This window comes from Anas platyrhynchos, chromosome 26, assembly GCF_047663525.1.
Source record: "Anas platyrhynchos isolate ZD024472 breed Pekin duck chromosome 26, IASCAAS_PekinDuck_T2T, whole genome shotgun sequence".
Taxonomy (NCBI): Eukaryota; Metazoa; Chordata; class Aves; order Anseriformes; family Anatidae; genus Anas; species Anas platyrhynchos.
In genome coordinates this window covers 2,730,130-2,756,376 of record NC_092612.1, presented here as the reverse complement: position 1 = coordinate 2,756,376, position 26,247 = coordinate 2,730,130, and the positions used below count along the sequence as shown (strand labels likewise).

The 26,247-nt window shown below is 69.9% G+C and overlaps 2 protein-coding genes across 3 annotated transcripts; both read left to right on the top strand.

The window, feature by feature from the left end:
• Positions 1-533: 533 nt before the first annotated feature.
• Positions 534-8,560, top strand: CRTC2 (CREB regulated transcription coactivator 2). Of its 2 annotated transcripts, none has more exons than XM_072027982.1 (14): positions 534-751; positions 2,604-2,705; positions 2,832-2,950; positions 3,073-3,132; positions 4,087-4,155; positions 5,006-5,109; positions 5,214-5,243; positions 5,371-5,435; positions 5,651-5,700; positions 5,813-6,057; positions 6,379-6,827; positions 7,053-7,322; positions 7,455-7,632; positions 7,721-8,560. In XM_072027982.1, exons 1-14 carry the CDS (start codon positions 581-583, stop codon positions 7,927-7,929), a joined length of 2,121 nt encoding a protein of 706 aa, XP_071884083.1. In that variant the 5' UTR covers positions 534-580; the 3' UTR covers positions 7,930-8,560. The 2 variants fall into 2 exon arrangements, with proteins under 2 accessions (XP_071884083.1, XP_071884082.1); XM_072027981.1 differs by having other exon boundaries at positions 535-751; positions 5,356-5,435.
• Positions 8,561-10,437: 1,877 nt separating this feature from the next.
• DENND4B (DENN domain containing 4B) lies at positions 10,438-22,506 on the top strand. The gene is made up of 26 exons (XM_072027994.1): positions 10,438-11,748; positions 11,823-12,075; positions 12,164-12,233; positions 12,554-12,723; positions 12,804-13,045; positions 13,140-13,206; positions 13,289-13,347; positions 13,440-13,584; positions 13,677-13,852; positions 14,605-14,705; positions 14,796-15,011; positions 16,353-16,498; positions 16,578-16,717; positions 16,895-17,018; positions 17,128-17,334; positions 17,422-17,550; positions 17,647-17,773; positions 17,866-18,479; positions 18,581-18,688; positions 18,774-18,949; positions 20,002-20,386; positions 20,463-20,575; positions 20,607-20,649; positions 20,688-20,812; positions 22,023-22,087; positions 22,199-22,506. The coding sequence occupies exons 1-26, from the start codon at positions 11,450-11,452 to the stop codon at positions 22,342-22,344; spliced, it is 4,446 nt and encodes a 1,481-aa protein (XP_071884095.1). The 5' UTR covers positions 10,438-11,449; the 3' UTR covers positions 22,345-22,506.
• Positions 22,507-26,247: the final 3,741 nt, after the last annotated feature.

Sequence of the window (26,247 nt, the reverse complement as noted above, 5' to 3'; positions counted from 1 at the left end):
CCCCTCTTGGGCTCATTGGGGGGCTCCTGAGTGGGGCTGTGATGGGATGGGGGGGGGATTCTGGGGGGGGGGCTCTGCAGTGGGACCCCCCCTGATGTGGGGGGTGGTCGCGAGTGGGGCCGGGGGGGGGATTTGGGGGGGGCTCGGCCGTGGGGCCCCCTCCTGGGGAGGGTCCTGGATGGGGCCGTGATGGGGGGGGCACGGCTGGGGGGGGGCAGGGCAGCGTCTGGGGCTGGGGGGGGCTCGGACCCCAATTTTGGGGGGTTCCTGGTGGGGGGGGGGGGCTCTGGGGGCTCTGTTCCGGGCTGGGAGGGGTGACCCGGCCCCGCCCCGCGGTGCATGCCGGGACTTGTAGTCAGCTCCGCCCTCCCCGCCCCGCGCCCCGCGGGGGCGTTCCCAGGGGGGCGGGGACTCCATTTCCCATCAGCCCCGACAGCCGCGCCGCGGGGGCTTCTGGGAGTTGTAGTCCCTCCGCCCACTCCGCCCCGTGGCGGCACCCGGCCCGCGGACTCGCCTCCCCAGCATGCCCCGCGCGGCGGCGGCGGCGGCGGCGGCGGCCGGAGCGGCCCGAGCAGGGAAGATGGCGGCGGCGGGCGCGGGGGCCGGGCCCGGGCCCGGTGCGGGTTCCTCGGCCGGGGCCGGGGCCTCGAACCCGCGGAAATTCAGCGAGAAAATCGCGCTGCAGAAACAGCGGCAGGCGGAGGAGACGGCGGCCTTCGAGGAGGTGATGATGGAGATCTGCTCCACACGGGTGAGCAACGCCCCGCCGGATGCGGGACGGCACCGGGAGGGGGGCACCGGGGGGAGACCGGGGGGGGAGGGGGCGGGGAACGGGGGCACGGGGGGGGCGGGGGAGGGGGGGGGGGGCGGGGGAGGGGGTGGGAAGGGGGGTGAGGGGGGCATTGGGGGGGGAACGGGGGTTTAACGGGGGTACCGGGGGGGTACCGGGGGCTTCAGGGCCCGGGGAGGGTGGGGGGGGCCCGGGGGGGAGCGGGGCCGCTGCCTGGGGGGGGCCTGGAGGGGCCTGGGGGGGGCCCAGGATGGAAGCAGCTCCCCGCCGGCCCCGCTTCCCCTTCCCCTCGGTGTGTTTTTAATTGTAAATTATATATTTTTTTTTAACCAAAATCATCAATAATTCCCCCACGCGGGGCCGCACGTGGCCGCCACCGCCGTGTGTGGGGCCGGGGTCACCCCCGAACCGGGACAGGGCCGAGCCCCGGGGGGGGGGGTCCCGGTGGGGGGGGGGTCCCGGGGCTCTCCCGGGGGTGGCGGCTCCCCCCCAGGCACCGGCAGCGGCCGCTCGAGGCCCCCCCGGGCCCGGTGCCCCCCCCGGGAGCGGCGCCTGCTCCATCCCTGGGGATGCTCACAGGGAGCTCGGCGGGGCCGGTGCTGCCCCGTGCCGCGGGGGTCCCGCTCGCAGCCCCCCGGGGGACCAAATTCCCGTTTTTTGGGACCAAAGGAGCCGTGTCCCCCCCCCTCTGGGGGGGGCAGCACCGGGTTCTGCTCCGTGCCTCGCTCAGCACCGGCCCCACCGGGAACGGGCTCTGGCTGCTCGGGGAAAACGGGGCAAAACCCCCGGGGGTTTTCCAAAATTGGGGCTGGAGACCCCTGGGACAGGCGAGGCGGCCACCCCCGGTGACCCCAATCCCGGGGAGCCGAGGCTGCCTGGCGGGGCTGTGGGCCCGGAGCCGCCCCCGTTGCCCCGTGGGGTCCCACCCTGCCCCGCTCAGCGCCCCGCAGGCTTTGGGAGGGGGCTGGCGGGCGGCGGGCGGTGTTTGCACAGCAAACAGCTGGTTAATGAGCAGCGGGGCCGGGGGGGAGGCGCCTCCGCTGTCCTCCTCGCCCCCCCCGCAGCCGGGCACCGGGCACGGGGCAGCCCCGGTCGCTGGCCCCGGTCCCCCTCCGCATCCCCTGGGAGCTGCCGCCTCCTCCCGGGCTCCTCCAGCCCCTGTCCTGCGGATTTGGGGTCCGTAGCGGCCTCTCCGGTGTTTTCCTGGTGCTCCCCCAGCACCCGGGGGCTCCTCCTGGGGCCGGCCCCGTTTGGCCCCCGCAGGGACGCGGCCGGAGCTTGGAGCAGGATCCCAGGACCTTAAGGCCCTGCGGTGCCAGCGCAGCCAGCTGTTGGCTAAATCTCCTTTTTTTTTTTTTTTTGCTGTTGTTTTTTTAATTTTGTTTTTGTTTTTGTTTTGTTTTTTTTCCCCTGGATCTGGATTTCGCTGCTCTTAAGCCCGGGGATTTGCTGCAGGTTTCCTGCCCGCAGCCTCCTCTGGGGCTGCTCCCGGGGTCCCGCTGCGCCTCGGCCCCACAGCCCCGGGGTTGGGGTCTGCGTTTGGGGGTGCTGGTGGCCGCCCCGTGCTGCGGGGGGGACCCCGTTAGGGCCGAGCCGTTCCCGGTTATCTCCCGCCTGTGGTTTCCATGGCTCCATCCCTCGGCCTCCCCTGGCCTTGAGCGGGGCCGCCCTGACCCCGCTGCGGTGCCAGCAGAGCGCCCGGCGGTGGGGGGCTGGATGCCCTGCCCTAAACCTGCCGGACGGTGCGGGGCTGGGGGTGCTCGGCCCCCCCCTGACTCCCCTCTCCCCTCTGTCCCCTCCCCGGGTGGCCCAGCTGCAGGCGCAGAAGCTGAGGCTGGCGCACAGCCGGGGCCCCTACTACAGCGGCTCGCTGCCCAACGTCAACCAGATCGGCAGCGGCGTCTCCGACTTCCAGGTGAGTGCACGGGGCACCGAGGGACGAGGGGACGGTTCCTCGTGACCCCCCCCCGCCCGCCCCGGGTCCGTTTGGGACCCTCGGTCGCGCCCGGGCTCTGATCCTTCCCCCCTCTGCTCCCCGCAGGGCCCCCTGCACTCGCCGCTGGACTCGACGCGCAGCACGCGGCACCACGGGCTGGTGGAGAGGGTGCAGCGGGACCCCCGCCGGATGATGTCCCCCCTGCGCCGCTACGTGCGCCAGATATCCTTTTGCAGCCCCCTCCCCCGGCCCTATTCTCGGGCTCCTTCCCCGCTCCCCGTGCCCCCCCCGCCGCTGCTGCGCCCCCTCGGCTGCCCCCGTTGGCTCCTTAACGCACCCCCCACATCGACAGCTCGCCCTATGGCCCCACCTACCTGTCGCCCCCGCCGGAGCCCAGCTGGAGGAGGTAAAGACCCCACAGAGCTGCTCCCAGAGCTCTGCCCCCCTGCCCCCAGCCCCCTCGGTGCCGTGCCCGGGGCCAGACGGGGCCGGGAGGATTTGGGTGGCTCCCCCTGCGAGGGGAGGTTGGGAATTGCTGGGGGAGCAGGAGCAGCTCTGCCCTGCCCGGTTCCTCCCGGCGCTGCCCCCCTGGGGGTGCTTTTAGGGGAAAACGGTGGGGATTTGGGCACAGAGCAGCCCCTGGCTCTGCTCCGTCCCTCCTGGGTGCTTCTGGAGCCGGTTGGGCTCAGCTCAGCCCTTCGGAGCTCGCTCAGGGCTTCGTTTTCCAGGCTGCCCTTCCTCCTGGTGCCCGGCACAGCTCCTGCGTCCCTCCTCCTCCTCCTCCTCCTCCTCCCGTTCCCGTTCCCGGGGCCGAGCCGTGGCCATGGGTTGCGGTGGCGGAGCCGCTCCGTGCCGTGAATTTCGGCCTGGGTCTGTGGCCCTGGCCCCATCCCGTGCCCCCAGTGCCCTCTGCGCCTCCCAGGGCAGAGCCACTGCTCCATGAACCCCCCAGCTGCCCCCCTGCACCCATGGCAGGCCCTAAAAAACCCCATAGCAGGCCCTACAGCCCCCTGAGCTGCCCCTGCACACCCCACTGCAAGCCCTGTGCACCCACAGCAGGCCCTACAGCCCCCAGCAGGAGGTCGGGGGGCTCCCCTCCTCCCCCCCACGGGCACTTCGGGTCCCTCTTGCTCCTCGCTCCTTCCCCAGGGCCAAGGAGCGGGGGGGCTGCTCGGGGCCCCCCGGCACTGACCCTTGTGGTGCCGTTGGGGTTTCTCCCTCCGCAGGGCCTCGGTGTCCTCGTGGGGGCCGTGGGGTGTTGTTGAGGGGCTGTGCTCTGCACGGGCCGGCTGCTGGGTGAGTTTTGGGGCCCCGTGGGGCAGCGCCCCCCCCCATAACCCCACTGTTTTTCCCCTGGCAGGACCATGCCCTGGGGGAACCTCCCCATGGAGAAGGGCCACCTCTTCAGGCTGCCGTCAGCTCTCAACAGGTGAAGGAGTTTTGATTCCCTCCTCCCCCCGCCTTTGCCCCGAGCTCTGACCCATCCCCAGGCCCCCCAGGGTGGGCACAGCCCCCCAGGGAAGGGTCGGGGTCCCCAGGCTGCCCCCATGGGGGTGGCCCCGGTCCCTCTGCGGGCTCCGTGCTCCCGCAGCATCCCCGAGGGCACCGCGGCCGCAGGCTGCTCCCTGGGGCCAACCCTCGCTGCTTGTTGGGGTGGGGGCTCCCTGCAGCCCCCTCTGCGGGTCCCAGGAGCTCCTTGCCCCCCAGCCGGGCCCCACAGGGGTGGGGGCCGAGTCCCATGGGCGGCTGGGGGGGGGCTTCCTGCCTCCCAGCTGCACGGCCACCGAACAATGTCCCCGTTGTGCGGTGCCGGGGCGCACCGGGCAGCTTCTCCCAGCCCCTCCCGCGCTCGTCCGCTTCGGGCCAGCTCTTTGGGAGCACAATGGGTGGCGGGGCCCCCGGGGGGGGGGGGACAAAGGGGCACGGGGGGGGGGTGCCCGTCCTCCTTGCTGCTCCCACACTGGGGGGTGTGAGGGATGCGGAGCCCTCGCTGCGGTGCTGGAGCCTCCCTGGGAGCGGGCAGGGCCCCCCCAGGAGGAGATGGGGGTGGGAGGAAGCCCCCCCGAGCCCGGAGGAGGAGGGCGAGGGGCTGGGGGGCAGCTGGGGCATCACATGGGGAGGGGGCAGCCCCGCTTAGGGCTCGGTGTCCCCGCTATGGGTGGTCTCAGGGGGCTGCGGGAGCGGCGCTCGTTCCTCCCGTCCCTCCGTCCCCTCGGGGGCACCGGCTGCAGCCCCCCCGTGCCCGTCCCGGCTGACGGGTGCCCCTTTTCCCCCCCCAGAACAAATTCGGACTCGGCGCTGCACACCAGCGTGATGAACCCGGCCCCGCAGGACGCCTACCTGGGCCCCTCGCAGGGTGCCCCCCCGCCCGGCCGCCGCGGCGGTGAGTCCCTGCCCTGCCCCCCCAGCGCCCCGAGTTACCCCGCGGGGGGGTCTCTGCGCCCGTCCCCTCCCGCTGAAAATCTCCCGTTTGGGTTTTATTTCCAGGTTTTCTGGACGGGGACGCGGACAGTAAAGGTAAGCGCCCACCCTGGTGGTGCTGAGCCCGGCGGGGGGGCGGGATGGGATGGGATGGGGCAGGGGGGGGACGCTCCCCGCACTGCCCTCACCCTCTGCTCCCCCTCGCCAGTCTTTCTTTTCCAAGTGCCTCCCATCGAAGAGAGCTTCGACGACAACAAGCACTCGCTCAAGCCCTGGGACACCAAGAAGGTGGGTGCCGGGCCCCTTCCCCACGGGGGGGGGGCCGTGGGGAAGCCGCCACCGCCGCGTCCCCTGCCCCTGCCCCTGCCTGCTTCCTGCCGGGGAGCGTTGCGACACCGGGGCCCGCAGTCTGCTTCCTGCCCCCAAACCACGGCCGGCCCGGGCTGGGGGAGCGGGGCATAAACATCCTGGCCGTGTTTCACTCCTCCTCTCTGATTTCACAGCTCTCCTCGTCCTCGGCCCGGCCGCGCTCCTGCGAAGTCCCTGGGATCCAGTAAGTGCGGGGCTGGGCAGCCCCGGCCCGGGGTTTTTGGGGCTGGGGGGCTGGAGGATGGTGGAGGAGGTGATCCCGCGCTGAGCTCCTCTCTCTGTGTCCCCCCCTCCAGCATCTTCCCATCCCCGGACCAGCCTGCCAACGTCCCCCTCATCCCCTCGGCCCTCAACACGGGGGGCTCGCTCCCCGACCTCACCAACCTGCACTTCCCCTCGCCGCTGCCCACCCCGCTCGACCCGGACGAGAGCGCCTACCCCAGCCTGAGCGGGGGCAGCAGCACCAGCAACCTGGCCACCACCATGACGCACCTGGGCATCAGCGGGGGCATGGGGCTGGGCACCGGCTACGACTCGCCAGGTGAGCGCCGGCCCCGGCCCACGGCTCGGGGACACCGCAGCCGGGACCCGAGTGGCTCCGGGTGCCCGTGCTGGGGCTGGCACGGGGCCGGTGCCGTGCCTGGAGGTCGGCAGCTCCAGGTGGTCCTGGAGGGAGCCCCCCCGTGCCCGGGCCGTGTGTGTTTGTGTCGCTGTCTCCATCGTTGTGGTGTCCTCCGTCACCTTCCATCCCATCCGGGGCAGCCGGGGAGCCCCCAGCCTGGCCCAGCCCGGGGAGGGGAGCCGGGGGGCGGCGGCCCTTCCGTGGGTAACGGCGCTGTCTCTTTTTTTTTTGTCCCCACAGGACTTACCTCACCTATGCAGAGCTCCCTGAGTAACCCGTCCCTGCAGTCCTCGCTTAGCAATCCCAACCTCCAGGCCTCCCTGCGCAGCCCCTCGCTCCAGTCCTCCCTCAGCAACCCCTCGCTGCAGTCCTCCCAGAGCAGCTCCTCCATCCCCTCCTCGCTCTCCAACCAGTCCCTGCCCTCCTCGCTCTCCTCCTCGCTCAGCAACCCCTCGCTGCCCACGTCCCCCCGCAGCCAGCCCACCATGCAGTCCTCCCCCAGCAACCCCAGCCTGCCCTCCGGCTTGAGCGCCTCCTCCTACCCCATGGTGCAGGCGTCCATAAGCACCTCGCCCCGCCGACGGGTCCCGCTCAGCCCCCTCACCCTCCCAATGGGTGGCGACTCCAGGAGGCAGCACCCCAAACAGTTCTCACCAACAATGTCACCCACATTGTCCTCCATCACCCAGGTATGCATGGTCCATCGCCCGCGCCGGCCCCCGCGCCGCGCGCGCCCGCCTCCGCCTCCTCCTTTCTGTCGTCTCCTTTCCATCCTCATCTCGGCCGTCGGGGGCCGCTGAGCGTTCCCCCCCCCTATCCCGGCCGGTGCCGAGCGCCCCAAAATTTCAAAAGGGGGAATGTGAGGGGCACGGGGGGGGAGCGCCCGCTGACCCCCGGCTCCGCTCTGCTCGCAGGGGGTGCCCCTGGACACCAGCAAGCTGCCGGCCGACCAGCGCCTCCCGCCGTACTCCTACAGCCAGCCCGGCCTCGTCCTGCCGGCCCAGCCGCAGCCCGGGCAGAAAACCCTCCAGCAGCCCCCCCCGCAGCCGCCTCTGCCCCCAGCCCCAGCGGTGCGACCCCCCGGCGCGGCCGCCCAGCGCCCCTACGCCCCCCAGTACCAGCCTGACGCCCCCCTGCAGCACCCGCCGCTGGGGCAGCCGCTGGGCGACTTCGGCATCGGCAGCGTGAGTGCTTGGGGGGACACGGGGCTGGGGGGGGGACACATGGGGACACAGGGGGGGCCACACGGGGTCAGGGGGGGCTCAGGGAGGGGGATTTTGGGGGCTGCTCAGCCCCACGGCGGCCTCTCCCCGCAGTTGGAGCAGTTCGGCATGGGGGAGAGCCCCACGGGCAACAACAGCGGCGCCTTCCCCGAGGAGCTGGGGGCTCTGTACCCGCCCCCCCCCGGCGAGAGCTACGACCCCCACGTCCTCAACCGGCAGAACCTGAGCAACTGCGGCCGCCACGGCCCCGTGCCCAACATCATCCTCACCGGTGGGTGCAGGGGGACGGGGGGACGGGAGGTGAGGAACGAATTGGGGGGGTCCTCACCTGCTTTACACTGACGCCCCCCCACCCGCAGGGGACTCTCCGCCCGGGATCTCCAAGGAGATCGCCACGGCTCTGGCCGGGGTGCCGGGCTTCGAGGTGGAGGCGGCGGCGCTGGGGCTGGAGGAGGAGCTGAAGATCGAACCGCTCAGCCTGGACGGACTGCACATGCTGAGCGACCCCTACGCGCTGCTCACCGACCCCGCCGTCGAGGACTCCTTCCGCACCGACCGCCTGCAGTGACCCCCCCGGGCTGCCCCCCACACCCCCCGGGCTGCCCCCCACCCCCTGCGCCCCGCACACACACACACAGCACCCCCCTTTTTTTTTTTTTTTTAATTTTTTTTGGATTTTTTTCCTTCCTCCTCCTCTCCATAACAGGAGGGGGGGTCCCAGCCCTACAGCGGGCGCTGTGGGGCCAGCCCTATATCCCAATGGGGGGCAGGGGGCTCAGCGTTAATCCCCCCCCCCTCCAGCACCGGCGTGGCCGAGGGCGGCTGTACATAAACCCTATATAGGTAGAGCCCGGGGAGGGGGCGTGTTGGGGTGGGGGGGGCGCTCCGGTTTGGTGTTGTTTCCCGGCTAATCATCATGTTTAACGAGAAATTCCGCTCCCCGTCCCCTGCTACGCCGCGTATGCACCCCCCAGACCCCCCCCCCCAGCCCCATGGGACCCCCGGGGCATGGGCACAGCACTTCCACTCGGGGCCCCTCGGTGGGGCGCACGGGGGGGGGTCCCGGCCCCGGCGGCAGGGTGAGGGGGTGGGGGGGGAGGCACCGGGGGCCCCAGGACCGCGCTCCCCCCGCCGAGGAGGAAGCCAGAGTGATTTATTATTATTATTATTTTTTAAAATATATTATATGTTAATTAAAAGCTCTGCCTGTTGGTGATTTGGGGGGGTGGGCTGACGATGGGGGGGCTGTACTGGGGGGGGGGAGGTTGGGATCCTCTACTTGGGGGGGTGTCCCTGTGGATAATGGGGCGCTGGGGGGGGATCTTAGAAATTTAGGGGTGTCTGGGGGGGATCTTGGCAGTTTTGGGGTGCTGGGGGGGGGCAGGGTTGGTGGGGGCACTCCTGGCAATTTTTGGGGTGAATTTTGGCGATTTTGTGGGAAGCTGGAGTGGGGGGGAAATCGTGGTAGTTTAGGGGTGCTGGGGGGGCAGGGTTGGTGGGGGGGAACTCCTGGTGATTTTGGTGGGGCTCCTGGGTGCTTTGGGTTTTGGGGGGGTGGGGCTGGGGGTTCCAGGGAGTTTTTTGGGGTGCTGGGGGTGTCCTACGAGTTTTGGGGATTGGGGGTGTCCCATGCGTTTTTGGGGTGCCGGGGCTGTGCTGGGGGTGTCCCATGAGTTTTAGGGGGTCCATGGGGGCCTGGGGGTGTCCCATGAGGTTTTGGGGTGCTGGGGGTGTCCCATGAGGGTCCGGGGGGGGCTGGGGGTGTCCCCTCACTTTTAGGGTACCGGGGGGGCCCTGGCACCTTTAGGGTCATTGCGTCCCGAGGGGGGTCCCCAGGAGCTTTCTGCCGCCTTTGGGACCCCGGCGGGGGGCGGAGGGTTCCCGGGGCTCTGTGGGGGGGGGGTCCCGGTTCCCCGTTCCGGGGGGGGGGTCCCGGCGGCTGCAGATCGTCCTCCCGGCCGGCAGGTGCCGGTGGCGGCGGCGGCGGGGCCGGGCGGCGATAACGGCCCCGGTTGGAGCGCGGCGGCCCCGGCCCGGCCCGCAGGTACCGGGGGGGGGGGCACCGGGAGGGGACCCGGGGAGGGGGCACCGGGCCCGTGGGGGGGCTGCCCTGGGGGGCGTGGGGGCGGCGCTGGGGGGCACGGGGGATGTTGGGGGGCGCGGGGCTCTATAGGGGGTGTAGGGCCCGCGGGGGGGGCGTGGGGGCTGCTATGGGGTGCATAGGGGCTGCTATGGGGGCTGGGGGGGCTGCCGGGGGGCTGTAGGGGCTGCCAGGGGGCTCTAGGGTCCGCTATGGGGTGTATTGGGGCTGCTATGGGGTCTGTAGGGTGTGCTATGGGGCTCTAGGGTCTGCTATGGGGTCTGTAGGGCCTACCAGGTGGCTATAGGGCCTGCTGTGGGGTGCATGGGGCCCGCTGTGGGGTCTGTAGGGTCTGCCAGGGGGCTATAGGGCCTGCTATAGGGTGCTATAGGGCCTGCTGTGGGGTGCTATAGGGCCTGCTGTAGGGTCCATGGGGCTGGCTGTGGGTGCACAGGGCTTGCAGTGGGGTGCAGAGGGGCAGCTCAGGGGGCTGTAGGGCCTGCTATGGGGTCTGTAGGGCCTGCCATGGGTGCAGGGGGGCAGCTGGGGGTGCACAGGGCCCGCTGCGGGGTCCAAGGGGCTGGCTGTGGGTGCACAGGGCCTGCTATGGGTGTATAGGGGCAGCTGTGGGGTGCACAGGGTGTGCTGCAGGGGGCACGGTGGGGTCTGTAGGGCCTGCTGTGGGGACATAGGGGCAGCTGTGGGGTGCACAGAGCCTGCCACGGGGTCCATAGGGCCTGCTGTGGGTGCACAGGGCTTGCTACAGGTGTATAGGGGCAGCTGTGGGGTGCACAGAGCCTGCTATGGGGTGCATAGGGCCCGCTGTGGGGTCCATGGGGCTGTCAGGGCGCGTCGGTTTCCCAATGCCCCGTTTCCATCCCACTGTTCCCAGCCCGAGGCAGGTGCAGGGAGGCTGCCCGGCATGGGGCGGCCGTGGGGCGTGCTGCAACCCTGCCAGCCCCATGGGGTAAAGGACACGCCGTGGGGCAGAGGGCACGCGGTGGGGCAGGGTCCTCACACCCCATGGGGCAGGCTCCCCCCTGGCAGAGGCCGGGTCCTGCCCCGGGGCTCTGGGGGTCCCTCGGGGCTGGGAGACCCCAGGATCGGGGCCCCCGGTGTCTCCTGCGGGCTCTCAGTGGGGTGCCCCGCTATGGGGTGGGCGGGCTGCGATGGGGGGCATGGTCCCCGTGCCCTCCGGGGCCGATTCCTCCCCGCTGAGCTGAGCTGCAGGAGATGAAATCGGGAGGCAGCCTGCGTCGCCGCAGCCCGGCCGTCATCACGCGGCGCTGGGCTAAAAATACCCGGGTGGCAGCCGGCAGGTTCGGGGTCCCCAAGGTCCCCAAGGTCCCCAGGGTCCCGGGGACAGGGATGGGGACAGGGCCGGGACGCCCCTTGCCCATGCAGGGGATGCTGGCTGTGCCCCCCCCCCCAGTTAATGGGGTGTCCTCAGCCCCCCGTCCTGGGGTCGCGGGTCCCGAGGGGACGCGGTAGCTGATCCGGTTCCTGCTCCGGGTGTGTGTGTACGGGGCTGGGACCGCTCCCGTCGCCCGGTGTCACACCCCGGTGCCGCGTGGCCCCCCCACGGTGACAGCCCCACGGCTCAGGGCTTCGTCGCCCGCTTCCTTCCCCTTTCCAGCCACCCTACGCAGCGCGGCGCACGAGGCACCCGGGGCGAGCGTGGGGACGTGGGGACCAGCTCCCAGCCTCGGGGGGGCTGCGCCACGGCCCCCCGGGACCCCCATCTCCGTGTGCCGAGCATCCCACTGTGCTCGGGGTGGGGGCACGGCCCCAGCCCCTCCGTCGGTGCCAGCTTCCCCGTCCCCTCGCGGCGCAGCGTGACCGGCAAACAGGAAGCCTCCTCCCTTCCCGTCCCCGGCGCTTTCGCCCCGTCAGCTCCCCGAGGCTGGTTCGGGGGGCGGGGGGGGCTCCCCACGGCACCACCGGGTCCCTCGGGCAGGGCGGGGGTCCGGGTGCGAGCCGTGCCGCCCGCCCGCAGATGCCGTGAGCCATGTCGGACGAGAAGCCCCCACAGCTGGTGGATTACTTCGTGGTGGCCGGCCTGACGGACGCCTCGCGGCCGCTGGAGGACGAGAACCAGCAGCAGCGCCCGGCCCGGCCCAGCGAGCCCATCACCGACGTGGCCGTCATCATCCGCTCGCAGGGCGAGGAGGTGCCGCACGGCTTCACCTGCATCGAGACCACCACCTCGGGGCACCCCGTGGACCTCAACGCCGGGCTCCTCAACAACCCCCAGATGTTCATCTGCTACAAGCGGGGCCGGGACAAGCTGCCCCTCATCGAGCTGGGGTGCGTCCCCGCGCCCCCAAAGGGGGTCCCCGAGCTCTGCCCCGGGTCCCTCTCACCGCCCCCTCTCTCCGCAGGGTGCACTACGAGGGGAAGGACCGTCCCAAGCCGGGCTACACCATCCTGGACACGACGCCCTACAGCCGCTCAGCCAACCTCAATTCGGGGGGCCCCGGGCACCAGCGCACCTTCCTGGTGTACCGCCGGGCGGCCGAGCCCCAGGGCCACAACGCGCTGGGGGTGACCGACATCTGCCTCATCATGCCCAGCAAGGGCGAGAGCACCCCGCACACCTTCTGCCGCGTGGACAAGAACCTCAACACCAGCATGGTGGGCGCGGGATGTGGGACCCCCCCCCCCTCTTTTTTTCCCCGGTGGGATGCCGCCCGCGCTCACCCGCCGCGCTCTCTCCTCGCAGTGGGGCCCGGCCTTGTTCCTGTGCTATAAAATCGCCATGGCCAAGGCCAACACGCTGGTGTACGAAGCAGGTAGGGGGGGCTGCGGGCTGGGGGGGTCGCTGGGGGGGTGGGGGTCACGGGCTTGTGTGGGAGCTGGTGGTGGCTTCGCCTTCGCCACCCAGCCGCTCTTGTGCTTCTTGGTGAGGTGGGGATGGGAAAGGTTTGGGTGGGGGTGAGGGGGGGAGGTGGTACCCGGCCACCACCGCAGGCGAAACAGCCTCAATGTGGGGAAGATTTATTTAATTTATGGCTGTTAGCCCTAGTGGTGGCACCTCGCTGCCCTGCTGCACCTCTGTGCGCACGGGGAGAGGGGACCCCCCCGCTGCAGCCCCGTCCTTGTCCCGGCGCAGGGCTGCTGGGGCGCTACCCCGAGCAGGACAGCGAGGCCTTCCCGCTGCCCGAGTCCGTGCCCGTCTTCTGCCTGCCCATGGGGGCCACCATCGAGAGCTGGCCGGCCGACACCAAGTACCCCCTGCCCGTCTTCTCCACCTTCGTGCTGACCGGTGCCTCGGGCGACAAGGTGAGGAGGGGATCCGGGGCTGGGTGGGCGTCGGGGAGGGAGGTCGCACCCTGACCTCCCCATCCCCATCCCCATCCCAGGTCTACGGGGCCGCCATCCAGTTCCACGAAGCCTTCGCCCGCGAGCGGCTGTCGGAGAAGCAGCGGCTGCGGCTGGGGCTGCTGAGCGTGGTGGACCGGCGCCCCATCGGCGGCCGCTCGGTGCAGACCCGCAAGAGCATCTGCGTCCTGTCCCACTGGCCCTTCTTCGACGTCTTCCGCAAGTTCCTCATGTTCATCTACCGCTACTCCATCTCGGGGCCCCACGTGCTGCCCCTGGAGACGTGAGCGCCGGGCAGGGCGGGGAGGTGGCCCCGCGGACCACCTGGGTGCCACCCCCGTCGCCCACCGGCCGCCCTGGTGTCCCCCCCCTTGCAGGCACATCTCGCACTTCATGCACAACGTCCCCTTCCCGTCCCCGCAGCGCCCGCGCATCCTGGTGCAGGTGCGTCGCCGTCACTGTCCCCGTGCGCCCCGCGGTGCCCGGCGCGCTCCCGGCTCACCGTGTCCCCAAATTGTCCCCGCAGATGTCCCCGTACGACAACCTGCTGCTGTGCCAGCCCGTGTCCTCCCCGCTGCCGCTCAGGTGGGGACAGCCGTGGAGGTTGTGGGGCTGGGGAGGTGGCGGGGGACACCCGGGGACACCTTGGTGACGCGTCCCCGTCCCCGTCCCCGCAGCGGGGCCAGCTTCCTGACGCTGCTGCAGAACCTGGGTGCCGACAACGCGGTGACGCTGCTGGTGGCCGTGCTGACCGAGCAGAAGCTCCTCATCCACTCGCTGCGCCCCGACGTGCTCACCAGCGTGGGCGAAGCCCTGGTCTCGGTGAGTGCCGGGGGTTATTGGGGGGGGTCTGGTGTCACCGGCCGCGCCGTGCCCCCCGTGGCGCCGCGCTGACCGCCCTGTCCTGTCCCCAGATGATCTTCCCCCTGCGCTGGCAGTGCCCCTACATCCCGCTGTGCCCGCTGGCGCTGGCTGACGTGCTGAGTGCCCCCGTGCCCTTCGTTGTAGGCATCCACTCCAGCTACTTCGACCTCCACGAGCCCCCCAAGGACGTCATCTTCGTCGACCTGGACACCAACAACATCTTCCAGTGAGCGGGGGCGGCCGTGGCCAAAGGGGGGGGTCCCCAGGGTTGGGGAAGGGGATGGAGGTGCTGGGGGATGGGGTTTTGGGGTGCTGCGGTGCTTGGGGAGATGGGCATGTTGGGGTGCTGGGGGTGTTGGGGTGCTGGGGGTGCTGGGATGCTGAGGGCTGGGGTTTTGGGGTGCTGCGGTGCTGGGGTGCTTGGGCAAATGGGGGTGTTGGGATGCTGGGGGTTTTGGGGTGCTGAGTGCTGGCATTTTGGGGTGCTGGGGGTGTTGGGGTGCTGGAGTGCTGGGGCTGTTGGGGTGCTGGGGAGCGTAAGATGCCAGTTTTCGGGGTGCTGGGGTGCTGTTTGATGGGATGCTGAGGGTGTTGGGGTCCTGGGGGTGTTGGGGTGCTGAGTGCTGGGGTTTTGGGGTGCTGGGGCTGATGGGGTGCTGGGGTGCTAGGGGTGCTGGGGGGTGTAGGGGTGCCAGTTTTTGGGGTGCTGGGGTGCTATTTGTTGGGGTGCTAATGATGGGGTGCTGGGGGTGATGGGGTACTAGTTTTTGGGGTGCTGGGGGTGCCAGGTTTTGGAGGTGCTGGGGGTGTCAGGGGAGGCTGGGGGGTGTTGACCCCCTCGCTCTGCTGGGCTGCCAGGGTGTTGGGGTGCGGGAGGTGTGGGGGTGCCGGGATCATTGGGACAACGGGGTGCTGGTGGTGCTGGGCACTGGGGGAGGGGGGGTGGCAATGCTGCCCCCCACTCTGTCCCCCCCCCAGGAGCGAGGAGCGCAAGCTGCTGTCCCCACGGGCGCTGCCCCGCCGGCCCTGCAAGGTGCTGCTGGCCTCGCTGCACAGCCTGTCCCAACAGCTGCACGAGAGTGAGCGGGGACATTTTGGGGGGGGGGGGGGGGCGCTGGGACCCACCTGGGGGGGGGGGGGGCTGGCACCTACACGTCCCCCCCCTGCAGTGTACAACAAGCCGGTGGAGGAGGCGTCGCTGGAGTTCCTGCTGACCGACTACGACCTGGTGTACGGGCGGCGCAAGCAGCTGGAGCTGGAGATCCGCGCGGCTTTCCTGCGCTTCATGGCCTGCCTGCTCAAGGGCTACCGCTCCTTCCTGCAGCCCATCGCCCCCGCGCCCCCCGAGAAGAGCCGCGAGACCGCCAGCCTCTTCCTGCTGCAGGGTGGGCGAGGGGCTGGGGGGGGGAAAGGGGGGGGTGGAGGGGTTGGGAGGGGGGAGTTGGAGGGGGTGAGGGGCGTCCTGGGGGGCTCGGTGGGGGTCTGGAGGGGATGGGGGGCATCCTGGGGGGCTTGGTGGGGGGCCTGTAGGGGATGGGGGGCATGTTTGGGGGGCTCAGTGGGGGTCTGGAGGGGATGAGGAGCATCCTGGGGGGCTTGGTGGGGGTCTGGAAGTGATGAGGGGCATCCTGGGGGGTTTGCTGGGGGTCTGGAGGGAATGGGGGGCATGTTTGGGGGGCTCAGGGGTGGGTCTGGGGGAGATGAGGAGCATCCTGGGGGGCTTGGTGGGGGTCTGGAGGGGATGGGGGGCATTTTTGGGGAGCTTGGTGGGGTCTGGGGGGGATGAGGAGCATCCTGGGGGGCTTGCTGGGGGTCTGGAGGGGATGAGGGGCATCCTGGGGGGCTTGGTGGGGGTCTGGAGGGGATGGGGGGCATGTTTGGGGAGCTTGGTGGGGGTCTGAGGGGGATGAGGGGCATCCTGGGGGGCTTGGTGGGGGTCTGGAGGGGATGAGGGGCATGTTTGGGGAGCTTGGTGGGGGTCTGAGGGGGATGAGGAGCATCCTGGGGGGCTTGCTGGGGGTCTGGAGGGAATGGGGGGCATGTTTGGGGGGCTCAGGGGTGGGTCTGGGGGAGATGAGGAGCATCCTGGGGGGCTTGGTGGGGGTCTGGAGGGGATGGGGGGCATTTTTGGGGAGCTTGGTGGGGTCTGGGGGGGATGAGGAGCATCCTGGGGGGCTTGCTGGGGGTCTGGAGGGGATGAGGGGCATCCTGGGGGGCTTGGTGGGGGTCTGGAGGGGATGGGGGGCATGTTTGGGGGGCTCAGGGGGGGTCTGGAGGGGCTGAGGGGCATCTTTAGGGGGTTTGGTGAGGGTCTTTGGGGGATGAGGGGCATCCTGGGGGGTTTGGGGAGGAATCTAGAGGGCTTGGTGGAGATCTAGGGGGGTTGGTGGGGGTCTCTGGAGAGGTTGGTGGGGGGGTCTTGGGGGGGTTCAGTGGGATTCTGGACATGTTGGTGGGGGTCTGGGGGCTCGGTGGGGGTCTGGAGGAGTTGAGGGGGGTCTGGAGGGGTTGGTTGGGGTCTGGGGGGCTCGGAGGGGACCTGGAGGAGGTGGCTGTGAGCTGGAGACGTCGGTGAGGGTCCGGAGGGACTGGTGGGCATCTGGGGGGGTTGGTGGGGGGCTGGAGAGCTTGGCGGAGATCTGGGGGGGCAAGGGGCATTTTGGGGGTCCAGGCGGGGTGTCAGGATGGCCCTGACCCCACTGCCCCCCCCGGGGTGCCCCCCCCAGGCTTCCTGAAGTCTCGGGACCGGGCTTACCAGAAGTTCTACGGGCAGCTGCTGCGCACGCAGCTCTTCACGCAGTTCATCGAGGACTGCTCCTTCGCCAGCGACCGCTACACCTGCCTCGAGTTCTTCGACAGCTGCGTGGACAAGGTGGGGGTCCCGGGGGGAGGTGGGAGGTGGGGGGGGTGGGGGGTCGCAGCCCGCGATGACGCCGCCGCCCCCTCCCCAGGTGCAGGTGGAGCTGGAGAAGCCGGAGGACGTCCCCCTGATGGAGCTGGACGACTCGCACGGCAGCGAGCACACCGTCTTCATCATGCCCCCCGAGGAGCCCACCGCCCCCGACGGCAGCGAGCTGCCCGCCTCCTACTGGTGAGACCCCCCCCAAACCCCCTAAACCCCCCTTAAACCCCCCAAAGCCCCCTAAAACCCCCCAAACCCCACTGAACTGTGCACCCCCCAGCTACAACGGCTTCCCCACCTCCCAAACCTCCCCAAACTTCCCCAAAAAACCCCCCAAAACCCCACTGAGCTGTGCCCCCCCCCCAGCTACGACGGCTTCCCCACGCTGCGCCCCGAGCTGCTGGAGCCCGCGCAGGACCTGCTGATGGCACAGCTGTGCCAGGCCCGGAGCAGTGCCCCCAGCAGCCCGGCCCCTCGCCGCACCAAGCAGGTGGGGTCCGGCGGTGCCACGAGCTCACCGCGCTCAGCACCCCCGGGGGGGCTCGGCACCAGCGGGGAGGGGGCCGGGGGGCACTCACCTGCCCTCTTCCCTCACCCAGGAGATGAAGGTGGCGCAGCGCGTGGCGCAGAAGTATTTTGGGGTGCCCGACATGTGGGCTAAGTGCCTGCTGGGGCACTGCTACGGGCTGTGGTTCATTTACCTGCCCACCCACGTGCGCGCCGCCCCCTCCAAGGTGCGGGCGCTGCAGCTGGCCTACGAGGTGCTGCGCAAGATGGAAACGCACAAGGTGGTGCTGCCCGACGAGGTAGGCACCCCCCCAGGTCACAGGGATGAGGATTTAGGGTTGGGGGCTGCTTCTGACCTCCCCCCCAATGTGTGCCCCCCCCCCCAGGTGTGCTACCGCATCCTGATGCAGCTGTGCGGGCAGTACGGCGAGCCCGTGCTGTCGGTGCGGGTGCTGCTGGAGATGAAACGCGCCGGGATCGTCCCCAACACCATCACCTACGGATACTACAACAAGGTGACAGCGAGGGGGGGGCACCACTGGGGGCACCAATTGGGGCCTCCCGGGTCCTGACGGTGTCCCCGTGTGTCCCCCCCTCTGTCCCCGTGGCAGGCGGTGCTGGAGAGCAAGTGGCCGGCCAGCACCCAGGGGGGGCGGCTGCGCTGGGCCAAGCTGCGCAACGTGGTGCTGGGGGCGGCGCAGTTTCGGCAGCCCCTGCGGCAGCGGCAGAGGCAGGCAGGTGAGCTGGGGGGGGCGTGGAACTAGGGGGGGGGGACAGGATAGCGACAGGGTTGTCACCCCCGCTGCCACCCCCTCCTCGTCCCCGTGCAGAGCTCCAGGAGCCCCCCGCACCCCCCCGGCCCCGCGCCGCCCTGCAGCGCCAAACCACCTGGGCTGGCCGCAGCCTGCGGGACCCCCCCGCGGCCCCCCAGCTGGTGAAGAGCGGCAGCCTCAGCTTCCCCCGCGCCGAAAGCACCACTTTGGAAGCCGGAGTCGGACAGAGTGAGTGGGGCCGGGCCGGGCAAGGGGCGCCGGGGGGGGCCCGGACCCCTCCACCGCCCCCTTTGCCCCCCGCAGTGCTGCGAGCCCTGGGCGCGCCGGAGCCCCCCCGGGTGCGGGACACGGCCCCCGCCTCGGCCGAGGGCAGCCTGTCGGACGTCAGCTTCGCCACCGACGAGAGCGAGCGGACGGATGAAGGGGGGGCACCCAGCGGGGGCCGGCGGGAGGCGGAGAGCGGGGGCACGCCGCGGCGGGGGCTTGCGGCCAAGCTGCAGCAGCTGCTGTCCCCCGGCAAGCGACCCTCACCCCGGCACGCTGCCGAGGGCCACGGTGGCCCCCGGGACGGCAGCGGCACCGAGCAGCGGGACCGGGACCCCCCCCAGCGCCGCAGCCCCATGGACACCCTGCTGCACCCCCGGGAGCGCCCCGAGTCCACCGCATCCGAGGTACCCCCCCTCCCCTCTCCGGGCTGGTGTTGGGGTGCGGCGGTGGCCCCGTTGTCCCGGCGGTGTCACGGTTGTGCCCCTGTCCCCGTGTGTCCCCGCAGAGCTCCGTCTCGCTGGGCAGCGAATTCGACTTCTCGGAGACGTCTTTGGGCAGCCACAAAGCCACGGAGCCCCCCGGGGACGTGGCGCAGGAGCCCCCCGCCGTGGAGGTGAGCGTGGGGGCCAGGCTGGGGGGACAAGGGGGCTCGGCCGGGGGTCCGTGGGGGGTGCTGACGGTGCCGGGGGTGCCTCCAGGTGCTGCTGTCCAGCTGCTCGCGGTGCCAGGGCTGCGGCTCGCTGGTGTACGACGAGGAGGTGATGGCGGGGTGGACCTCGGACGACTCCAACCTCAACACCACCTGCCCCTTCTGCGACCGCGCCTTCGTCCCCTTCCTCAGCATCGAGATCCTGGACTTCCAGCAGGCCCCCAGGTGGGCACCGCGCGTCCTCGGTGGTCCCCGCGTCCTCAGTGGTCCCCGCGTCCTTGGTGGCCCCTGTCCTGCCATCTTCTGGGGAAAACGCTCTGCGGCCCTATTGTGTCCCTTCTTTGTACCCGGTGTCCCCACCCGCCATCCCCTCTGCTGGCCCAATGGCCCCGTGCGATCCTGGTGTCCCCTGTCCTTCCATCCTCTGGTGTCCCCTGTCCGTCCCTGGTGTCTCCTGTCCATCTCTGGTGTCCCCTATCCATCCCTGAAGTCCCCTGTCTTTCTCTGGTGTCCCCTGTCTGTCCCTCTGGCCATCCCTAGTGTCCCCTACCCATCCCTGCTGTCCCCTGTCCATCCCCCTGTCCATCCCTGCTGTCCCCTACCCATCCTCAAAGTCCCCTGTCCTTCCATCCTCTGGTGTCTCCTGCCTGTCCCTGGTGTCCCCTGTCCATCTCTGGTGTCCCCTACCCATCCCTGAAGTCCCGTCCTTCCCTGGTGTCCCCTGTCTGTCCCTCTGACCATCCCTGCTGTCCCATATCTATCCCTGATGTCCCCTGTCCATTCCTGGTGTCCCCTGTCCTTCCATCCTCTGGTGTCCCCTGTCCGTCCCTGGTATCCCCTCTCTGTCCCTGGTGTCCCTTGTCCATACTTGATGTCCCCTACCCATCCGTGAAGTCCCATCCTTCCCTGGTGTCCCCTGTCTGTCCCTCTGACCATCCCTGCTGTCCTGTATCTATCCCTGGTGTCCCTTGTCCATACTTGATGTCCCCTACCCATCTCTGAAGTCCCCTGTCCTTCCCTGGTGTCCCCTGTCTGTCCTGTCCATCCCTGGTGTCCCCTGTCTGTCCCTGATGTCCCTTGTCCATCCCTGATGTCCCTTGTCCATCCCTGGTGTCCCCTGTCTGTCCCCCCGTCCATTCCCAGTGTCCCCTGTCCATCCCTCCCGCCCCCTGCCCTCCCTCCTCCACCACCCCCCTTCACCCACCCCATCCCCTCCCCACCCCACCATTGCCCCCCCTACCCCCCCTAACCCCCCTAACCCGCTTTCCCCCTCTCAGCAGGCCCGAGGACGGCTCCGTGCCCACCCCGACCACCCAGGGCCCGGTGCTCAGCGACCGCCACCGCTGCCTGGCGCTGGACGAGGCCGAACCCGAACCGGGGCCCCCACCGGGGCTGTGCAACGGCTGCGAGGAGCGGGGGGCGCGGGGCCCCCCGAGGCGACAGGAGCGGGTGGCCTTCGCCTACCTCAGCCCCCTGGTGCTGCGCAAGGAGCTGGAGAGCCTGGTGGAGAACGAGGGCAGCGAGTGCCTGGCGCAGGCCGCGCTGGTGGACAGCCACCCCATCCTCTACTGGAACCTGCTCTGGTATTTCCAGCGCCTGGGGCTGCCCAGTAACCTGCCCCGGCTGCTACTGGGCTCCCAGCACGTGGCGGCCCCCCCGCAGGTAATGGGGATGTTGTGGGGTTTGGGGAATTAATGGGGGTCCTGCCCGGCTCGGTGCCCACCGCCGTGCCCCGTAGGTGCAGCCGCCCGATGCCGCCACCACGGTGGGGGTGCGCTTGCTGTGGGACGTCCTCGTCCCCGAGCCCGACAGCGTCCCCCCGCTCTACGTGCTCTGGAGGTTTCACAGTGAGTTGTGTTTATTTCGGGGGGGTCAGCGTGAGGCCCCCCCATCGCCCTGACGTGCCGCCCCCCCCCCCAGGTAACGTTCCCCCGGCCGCCTGCAGGCCTGGCAGCAGCGCGAGCACCCCTTCTCGCTCGGCTTCCTGGAGGCCGTGCTGCGGCACGTGGGGCTGGGCGAGGTGCACAAGGCCATCGCGCTCTTCCTCGACACGCCACCCGCGCACGGCGGCCCCCGGCACACGCAGAGGTACCCCCCCTCGATCCTAACCCCCCCCCTCGATCCTAAACCCCCCCCCTCGATCCTAAATCCCCCCCCTCGATCCTAAATCCCCTCCTCGACCCTAAATACGCCCCCCTTGATCCTACCCCCGTCTCAATCCTAACCCCCCTCTAAACCCCCTCTAAACACCCCCCTGATCCTAATCCCTCTCTCGACCCTAAACACCCCCCTCAATCCTAAACACCCCCCTCTTGACCCTAATCCCCCCCTCAACCTAACCCCCAACTCAATCCTAAACACCCCCCCTCAACCCTAACCCCCCCCTCAACCCTAAACACCCCCCCTTTGATCCTAACACCCCTCCGACCCTAACCCCCACCCCAATCCTAATGCCCCCCTTGACCGTAACCCTCCCCCTCAACCCTAAATACCCCCTTCTTGATCCTAACACCCCCCTCGACCCTAACCCCCCCCGATCCTAAACACCCCTTCGACCCTAACCCTCCCCCTTGATCCTAACGATCCTAACTCCGCCTCAATCCTAACCCCTCAGATCCTAACCCCCCCCTCGATCCTATCCCCCTCCTCTATCCTAAACACCCCCCCTTGATCCTAACCCCACCACCTCGACCCTAACTCCCCCCTCAACCCTAAACACACCCCCCTCGATCCTAACCCCCCCCCTCGATCCTAAACCCCCCCCGACCCTAAACACCCCTCCTTGACCCTAACCCCCCTCCTCGACCCTAAACAACCCCCCCTCGATCCTAAACACCCCCCGACCCTAAACACACCCCCCAACCCTAATCCCCCCGCTTGATCCTAACTCCCCCTCAATCCTAACCCCCCAGATCCTAACCCCCCTCGATCCTACACCCCCCCTTGACCCCTAAACACCCCCCCCTTGATCCTAACCCCCCACCTCGACCCTAACCCCCCCTTGATCCTAACCCCCGCACCTCGACCCTACCCCCCCCCTTGATCCTAACCAACCCTCGATCCTAAACACCTCCCCTCGACCCTAAACACCCTCCTCGACCCTGACCCCCCCCATCCTAAACATCCCCCCCTTGACCCTAAACAACACCCTCTTGACCCTAAAACCCCCTCGACCCTAAACCCCCCCCTCAATCCTAAACCCCCCTTGATCCTAACCCCCCCCTGACCCTACACCCCCCCCTTGATCCTAACCCCCCCGGGGGGCTGCGTGCCCCCCCCTCTCTCTTTCCCCCCCCAGGAGCATCTACCGGGAGATCCTCTTCCTGATGCTGGCGGCGCTGGGCCGGGAGCACACGGACATCGGTACGGGGCGATACGGGGGGGGGGCAGGGAGGGTCCTGGGGGGATCAAGGAGGGTCTTGGGGGGGCCGTGACCGTGCTGACCCCCCCCTTGTCCCCCCCCTCTCCCCACAGCCGCCTTCGACAAGAAGTACAAGGCGGCCTACGCCAAGCTGGCGGGCAGCCTGGGCAAGGAGGAGCTGCGGCGGCGGCGGGCGCAGCCCCCCAGCTCCAAAGCCATCGACTGCCGCAAGAGCTTCGGGGCCACCCTGGAGTGTTAGGGGGGGGGGGGGGGGCCACGATCCGGCCCCGCAGCCCCCCCCCAAATTTATGGGGCTGGAGGTGGGGGGGGTGGCACCGCGCTCCCCCCCCCTCCCCCCAGAGCAGGTTTTGTACATCCGCGTTAAAATATTTTTATTTATTTATTGCCCCCCTCCCCCCAGGCTGGCAGCCCCCCCCCAGCCCCCTCAGGGCCGGTTTTTTTGGGGGGGGGTGGGGGGGGGCTGCCCTCGCACTGTGCAATACGGCGCCCCGCGGGGCCCGGCTGTGTAAATAAAGCCGCTTCAGTATTTTCTCCGCCTGCCTCCAACGCCGCCTTTATTTTATTTTATTTATTTTATTTTTATTTATTTTTTTTTGTGGGGGGGGGTCCCGGTACCGTGAGGCCCGGCGGTACCATAGAGACGAGCACCGCCGAGCCAGAGCGTCGCCGCCCGGCGGCCATCTTGAGGCCTAGCGGAGGCCCCGCGCCTCCGGGGCCTGGCGCCGGGGCCCGGGGATGGGAAGGGGGGGGCGGGGATGTGTGTGGGGGGCGCGGCCCAGCCCCGTTACCGGGCCCGGGTCCCCCCCCCCGGCGTCGCGGCGGGCACGTGCGGGCGGCGCCACGTGGGCCCCGCGGGCCGTACGGCGGCCGCCGTGGGCCGAAAGGCCGCGGGGAGCGAGGGGGGGGGTGGGGGCTGCGCCCGCCGCCACTGGAGGCGGCCGGCGGAGTGCCCGGATGTGCAGGCTCCGGGACCCATTAAAGGCGCCCCGCGGGGAAGCTCTCCGCCTCCCCATTGGTCTCCCCTCCTGCCAATCGCCGCCCCCGCCGACCAATGAGAAGCGCCGGGCGGGTTCTCCGCGCCGCCTTCCTCTCGCTATTGGTCGGCTTCCCCGTCTTTCACCGCGTTGCTCCAATGGGCGTCGTCGCTGGGGTCGGGAGGCGGGGCGAGCGCGGCGGGGCCGCTGCCCAATCAGCGGCATTGTTTGTGGTGGTGCCGGCTGCGCTCCGCGGCGGCTGCTGGCGGCGGCGCCGCGTCTGCTCCGCCCGGCACGGCCCGGCCCGGCCCCGCTCGGCCCCGCAGCCCCGGGCGGCGCCAGGTGAGGCCGGGGGGGGGGCACCGGCAGCGGGGGGAGGCACCGGGGAGGGGTCGCGGGGGGGCACCGGGACCGGTACCGGGAGGGGGGAGGGGGCACCGGGAGGGGGCGGCCCTGAGGGGGTGGGGGGGGGGATGGGGGGGGGTGGGGGGGGGCGGCTGCTCCCCACCGGGAACCGGGGCCGGGCCCGGGTTGGGGCGGGGCTGGGGGAGCCGGGACCCGCCCCCCGGTACCACCGGGAGGGGAGGGGAGGGGGGGCGGCAGCGGGAGGAGCCCCCCCCGGTGTGCCCCCCTCCCTCCGGTTTCCCCCCCCCCCCGGGGTGCCCCAACCCCCCCCCGCCTACCCCCGGTCCCCGCACCCCCTCCCCGCCCCCCCCCGGTTCTTCTTCTGCCGGGGGGGGGGGAGGGGGCGCGACCGGGGAACCCCCTCGCCCCCCCCCCCCCCGGTCTCGCACCGAGCGGGGGGGCCCCGGGAGCCGCCCCCAGCCCCGCCAGTCCCGGGGTGGGCGTCGGGGCGCGGCCGGGGGGGGGCAGCCCCGGGGCCTTCCTCGCCCCGCGGCTCCGGGACGCGCCTGGGGGGGGGGGGGGGGGGGGGGGGGGGGGGGGGGGGCGATCACGGGGCGGGGGGGGGAGGGGAGCACCGGGAATGGGGGGGGCACCGGGGGGGTTCCTCCGGTGTAACGGGGGGGGGGTGGGCAGGGTACGGCCGCGATCCGATTGATTCCCTTGCGCTGCCTCGCCGAGATCCCCCCCCTCCTCCCCCCCCCCCCAAATGGCTTTTGGGTCGCTTTTCCTTTTTTTATTTAATTTAATTTTATTTTAATTTATTTTTCTTGAGGCTGCCGGAGGGGGAGGGGGGGGGGGGTGGGTGGGAGGTGGGGGGGCTGAGTCCCTGCAGGGAGCAGGAGTGGGAGGCGTGGGGGGGGGGGGGGGGGGGCTGGGTGCGGGTGGCGGGGGCCGCACGGAGTCAACCGGGGCTCGGCCGCCCCCCCCCTTGCTCCCGGTCCCCTTCCCGCTCCCCCCGGGAGCCGCTGGGCTCCGTCCCTCGCTCTGGGGCAGCTTTCACCCAGCCCGGCTGCTCCTCGCTGCCGCTCGCAGGGCCCGATCCCCTCGAGGCCCCCCCCGTGCTCGCTTCCTCCTCCTCTTCCCGGTTACACCGGAGCCACCGTCGCCCACCGGGAGCCCGGTGTCAGGGGGCTCGGTGCGAGCTGAGCCTCGGCGCTTCTCCTGGTCACGAGGCGGCGCGGAACCGAGCGTGACGTGCGGCTGACGGGGAGCATCCATCTTTGCAGGGCTGCGCTCTGCCCGTGCCCGCCGGGGCCCCGCTTCCTCTTCCGAGCCACCCGCCGGGCTCCTTGCGCCTCGCCGCCTCCGGGGAACCGGGAACTGGGAACGGGGTTGGGGGGGAAGTGTGAGGGGTGCTCGGTGATGGGAGCAGAGCCCCGGCTGCTCCTGGAGGCGCCTCCGCTGCCAGCGGTTTCCCCCGAGGGGGTGGCGAGGAGCCGCTGGGATGTGCAGGGCTGGAAACGAGGTGTGCTCCTGGCTGCTCCCTTCGTGTTCGAGGAAAGCTGATGGGATGAGGCTCTTTTTATTGCTTTTTCCTATTAATTAGCATTTCTCCGGGCTGCCAGCCCTTCTCCGACCCCAAAATGTCCAACGGGGGGGGGGGGCTGCGTCCCGGCGTGTCACATCCCACACCCCGCTCGCTGCTGAGAGCTGCTCTCGGCTTCCTGCAACGTGGTGGCAATAACGAGAACCGGGGGGGGGGGAAAAAAAATCCCCATTTTTTTTTTTTTTACACCCGGCTGTATCCGGGGAGAGACTTTTTTTTTGTCTGCAAAAGGGGCTGAGGGGCACCGAACCTGCCGGGGCTGAGGCGCGGCGGCGAAATGTTTCTGCTGCTGTTTTTTTTTTTTTTTTTTTAAAAAAAAGGAAAAAAAAAAAAAAAAAAAAAGATTGGCTATAAATCTAATCCCGGCGTAAAGCTATCCACCTCTCGCTCGCCGAAAAATTCAACCTATCAGGCGGTGCCACATGCTGCTGCAGCCTCCCGGCGTTGGACCGGCCGCTGGAAGATGGAGCTGAAAGTTTTCTGGCGGCGCGCGGCTGCAATTTGAGGATCCCTTCGCTTCCCCCAGCCCGCGGCTCCTCGGGGGCTGCCGGCGAGCCCTGAATGAGCCCGGGGCTCGCGGGGCTGTGCCCGGGGCTCCGGGGTTTCCTCTGGCGGCCCCGTTGGTTTGTAGGTTTTTTTTTTTTGGCTCAGCACGTGGGCTTGAGGCGTTTCTCGCCGCTCCGGAGCTTGGTTTGCATCAGCTGGGTGCAACGCGGCGAGCAGTGGGGCAACGGCTCCTCGATCCTCCCCTCCTCTCTTAGGGGTAGGCTCGGGGCCGCTTTTTGGGGCTGGTTGGGGGAATTGAGGCGATTTGGCTCACCCAACAACCGGTGAAGGTTCTCGGGGGCAGGGGGCACCGGGCTGGGCCTTAGCAAATGGGTCGTTAAGGGAACAGAGCTAACGAAGGTGGGGTGCTGCCTCAGCCCCGCAGGTGATGGGCGACAGCGGGGAGCAGCCTCGGGGGCTTTTTTTGGGGTGTTTTTCAAGGAATTTTGCTTGGAAAGACAACAAGAAACAGTAAGAACAGCGGGGAGCTGCGCTGCTCAGCATCCCAGCGGGCCACCAAGGTGGGGAGCAGCTCCTTCGGCCTCGTCCTTACTGGTGGAGGTGGAGTTGGAGCGGGTCATTGAGGGGCATTACCCCACAGCTGGGGTTTTAAGTGTGTGCTGAGCCCCTCGGGGTCATGCTCAGCCCCTTGGGGTCGTGCTCAGCCCCT

Bases quoted from the DNA above. Each gene is read 5' to 3' on its own strand.
- CRTC2 (XM_072027981.1), top strand. From the start codon at position 581: ATGGCGGCGGCGGGCGCGGGGGCCGGGCCCGGGCCCGGTGCGGGTTCC. The intron at 5,244-5,355 runs GTAAGCGCCCAC...CCCCCTCGCCAG, and splicing joins CGGGGACGCGGACAGTAAAG to TCTTTCTTTTCCAAGTGCCT. The intron at 6,058-6,378 runs GTGAGCGCCGGC...TTGTCCCCACAG, and splicing joins CACCGGCTACGACTCGCCAG to GACTTACCTCACCTATGCAG.
- DENND4B (XM_072027994.1), top strand. From the start codon at position 11,450: ATGTCGGACGAGAAGCCCCCACAGCTGGTGGATTACTTCGTGGTGGCC. The intron at 16,499-16,577 runs GTGGGGGTCCCG...CCCCCTCCCCAG, and splicing joins TCGACAGCTGCGTGGACAAG to GTGCAGGTGGAGCTGGAGAA. The intron at 17,774-17,865 runs GTGAGCTGGGGG...GTCCCCGTGCAG, and splicing joins GCAGCGGCAGAGGCAGGCAG to AGCTCCAGGAGCCCCCCGCA.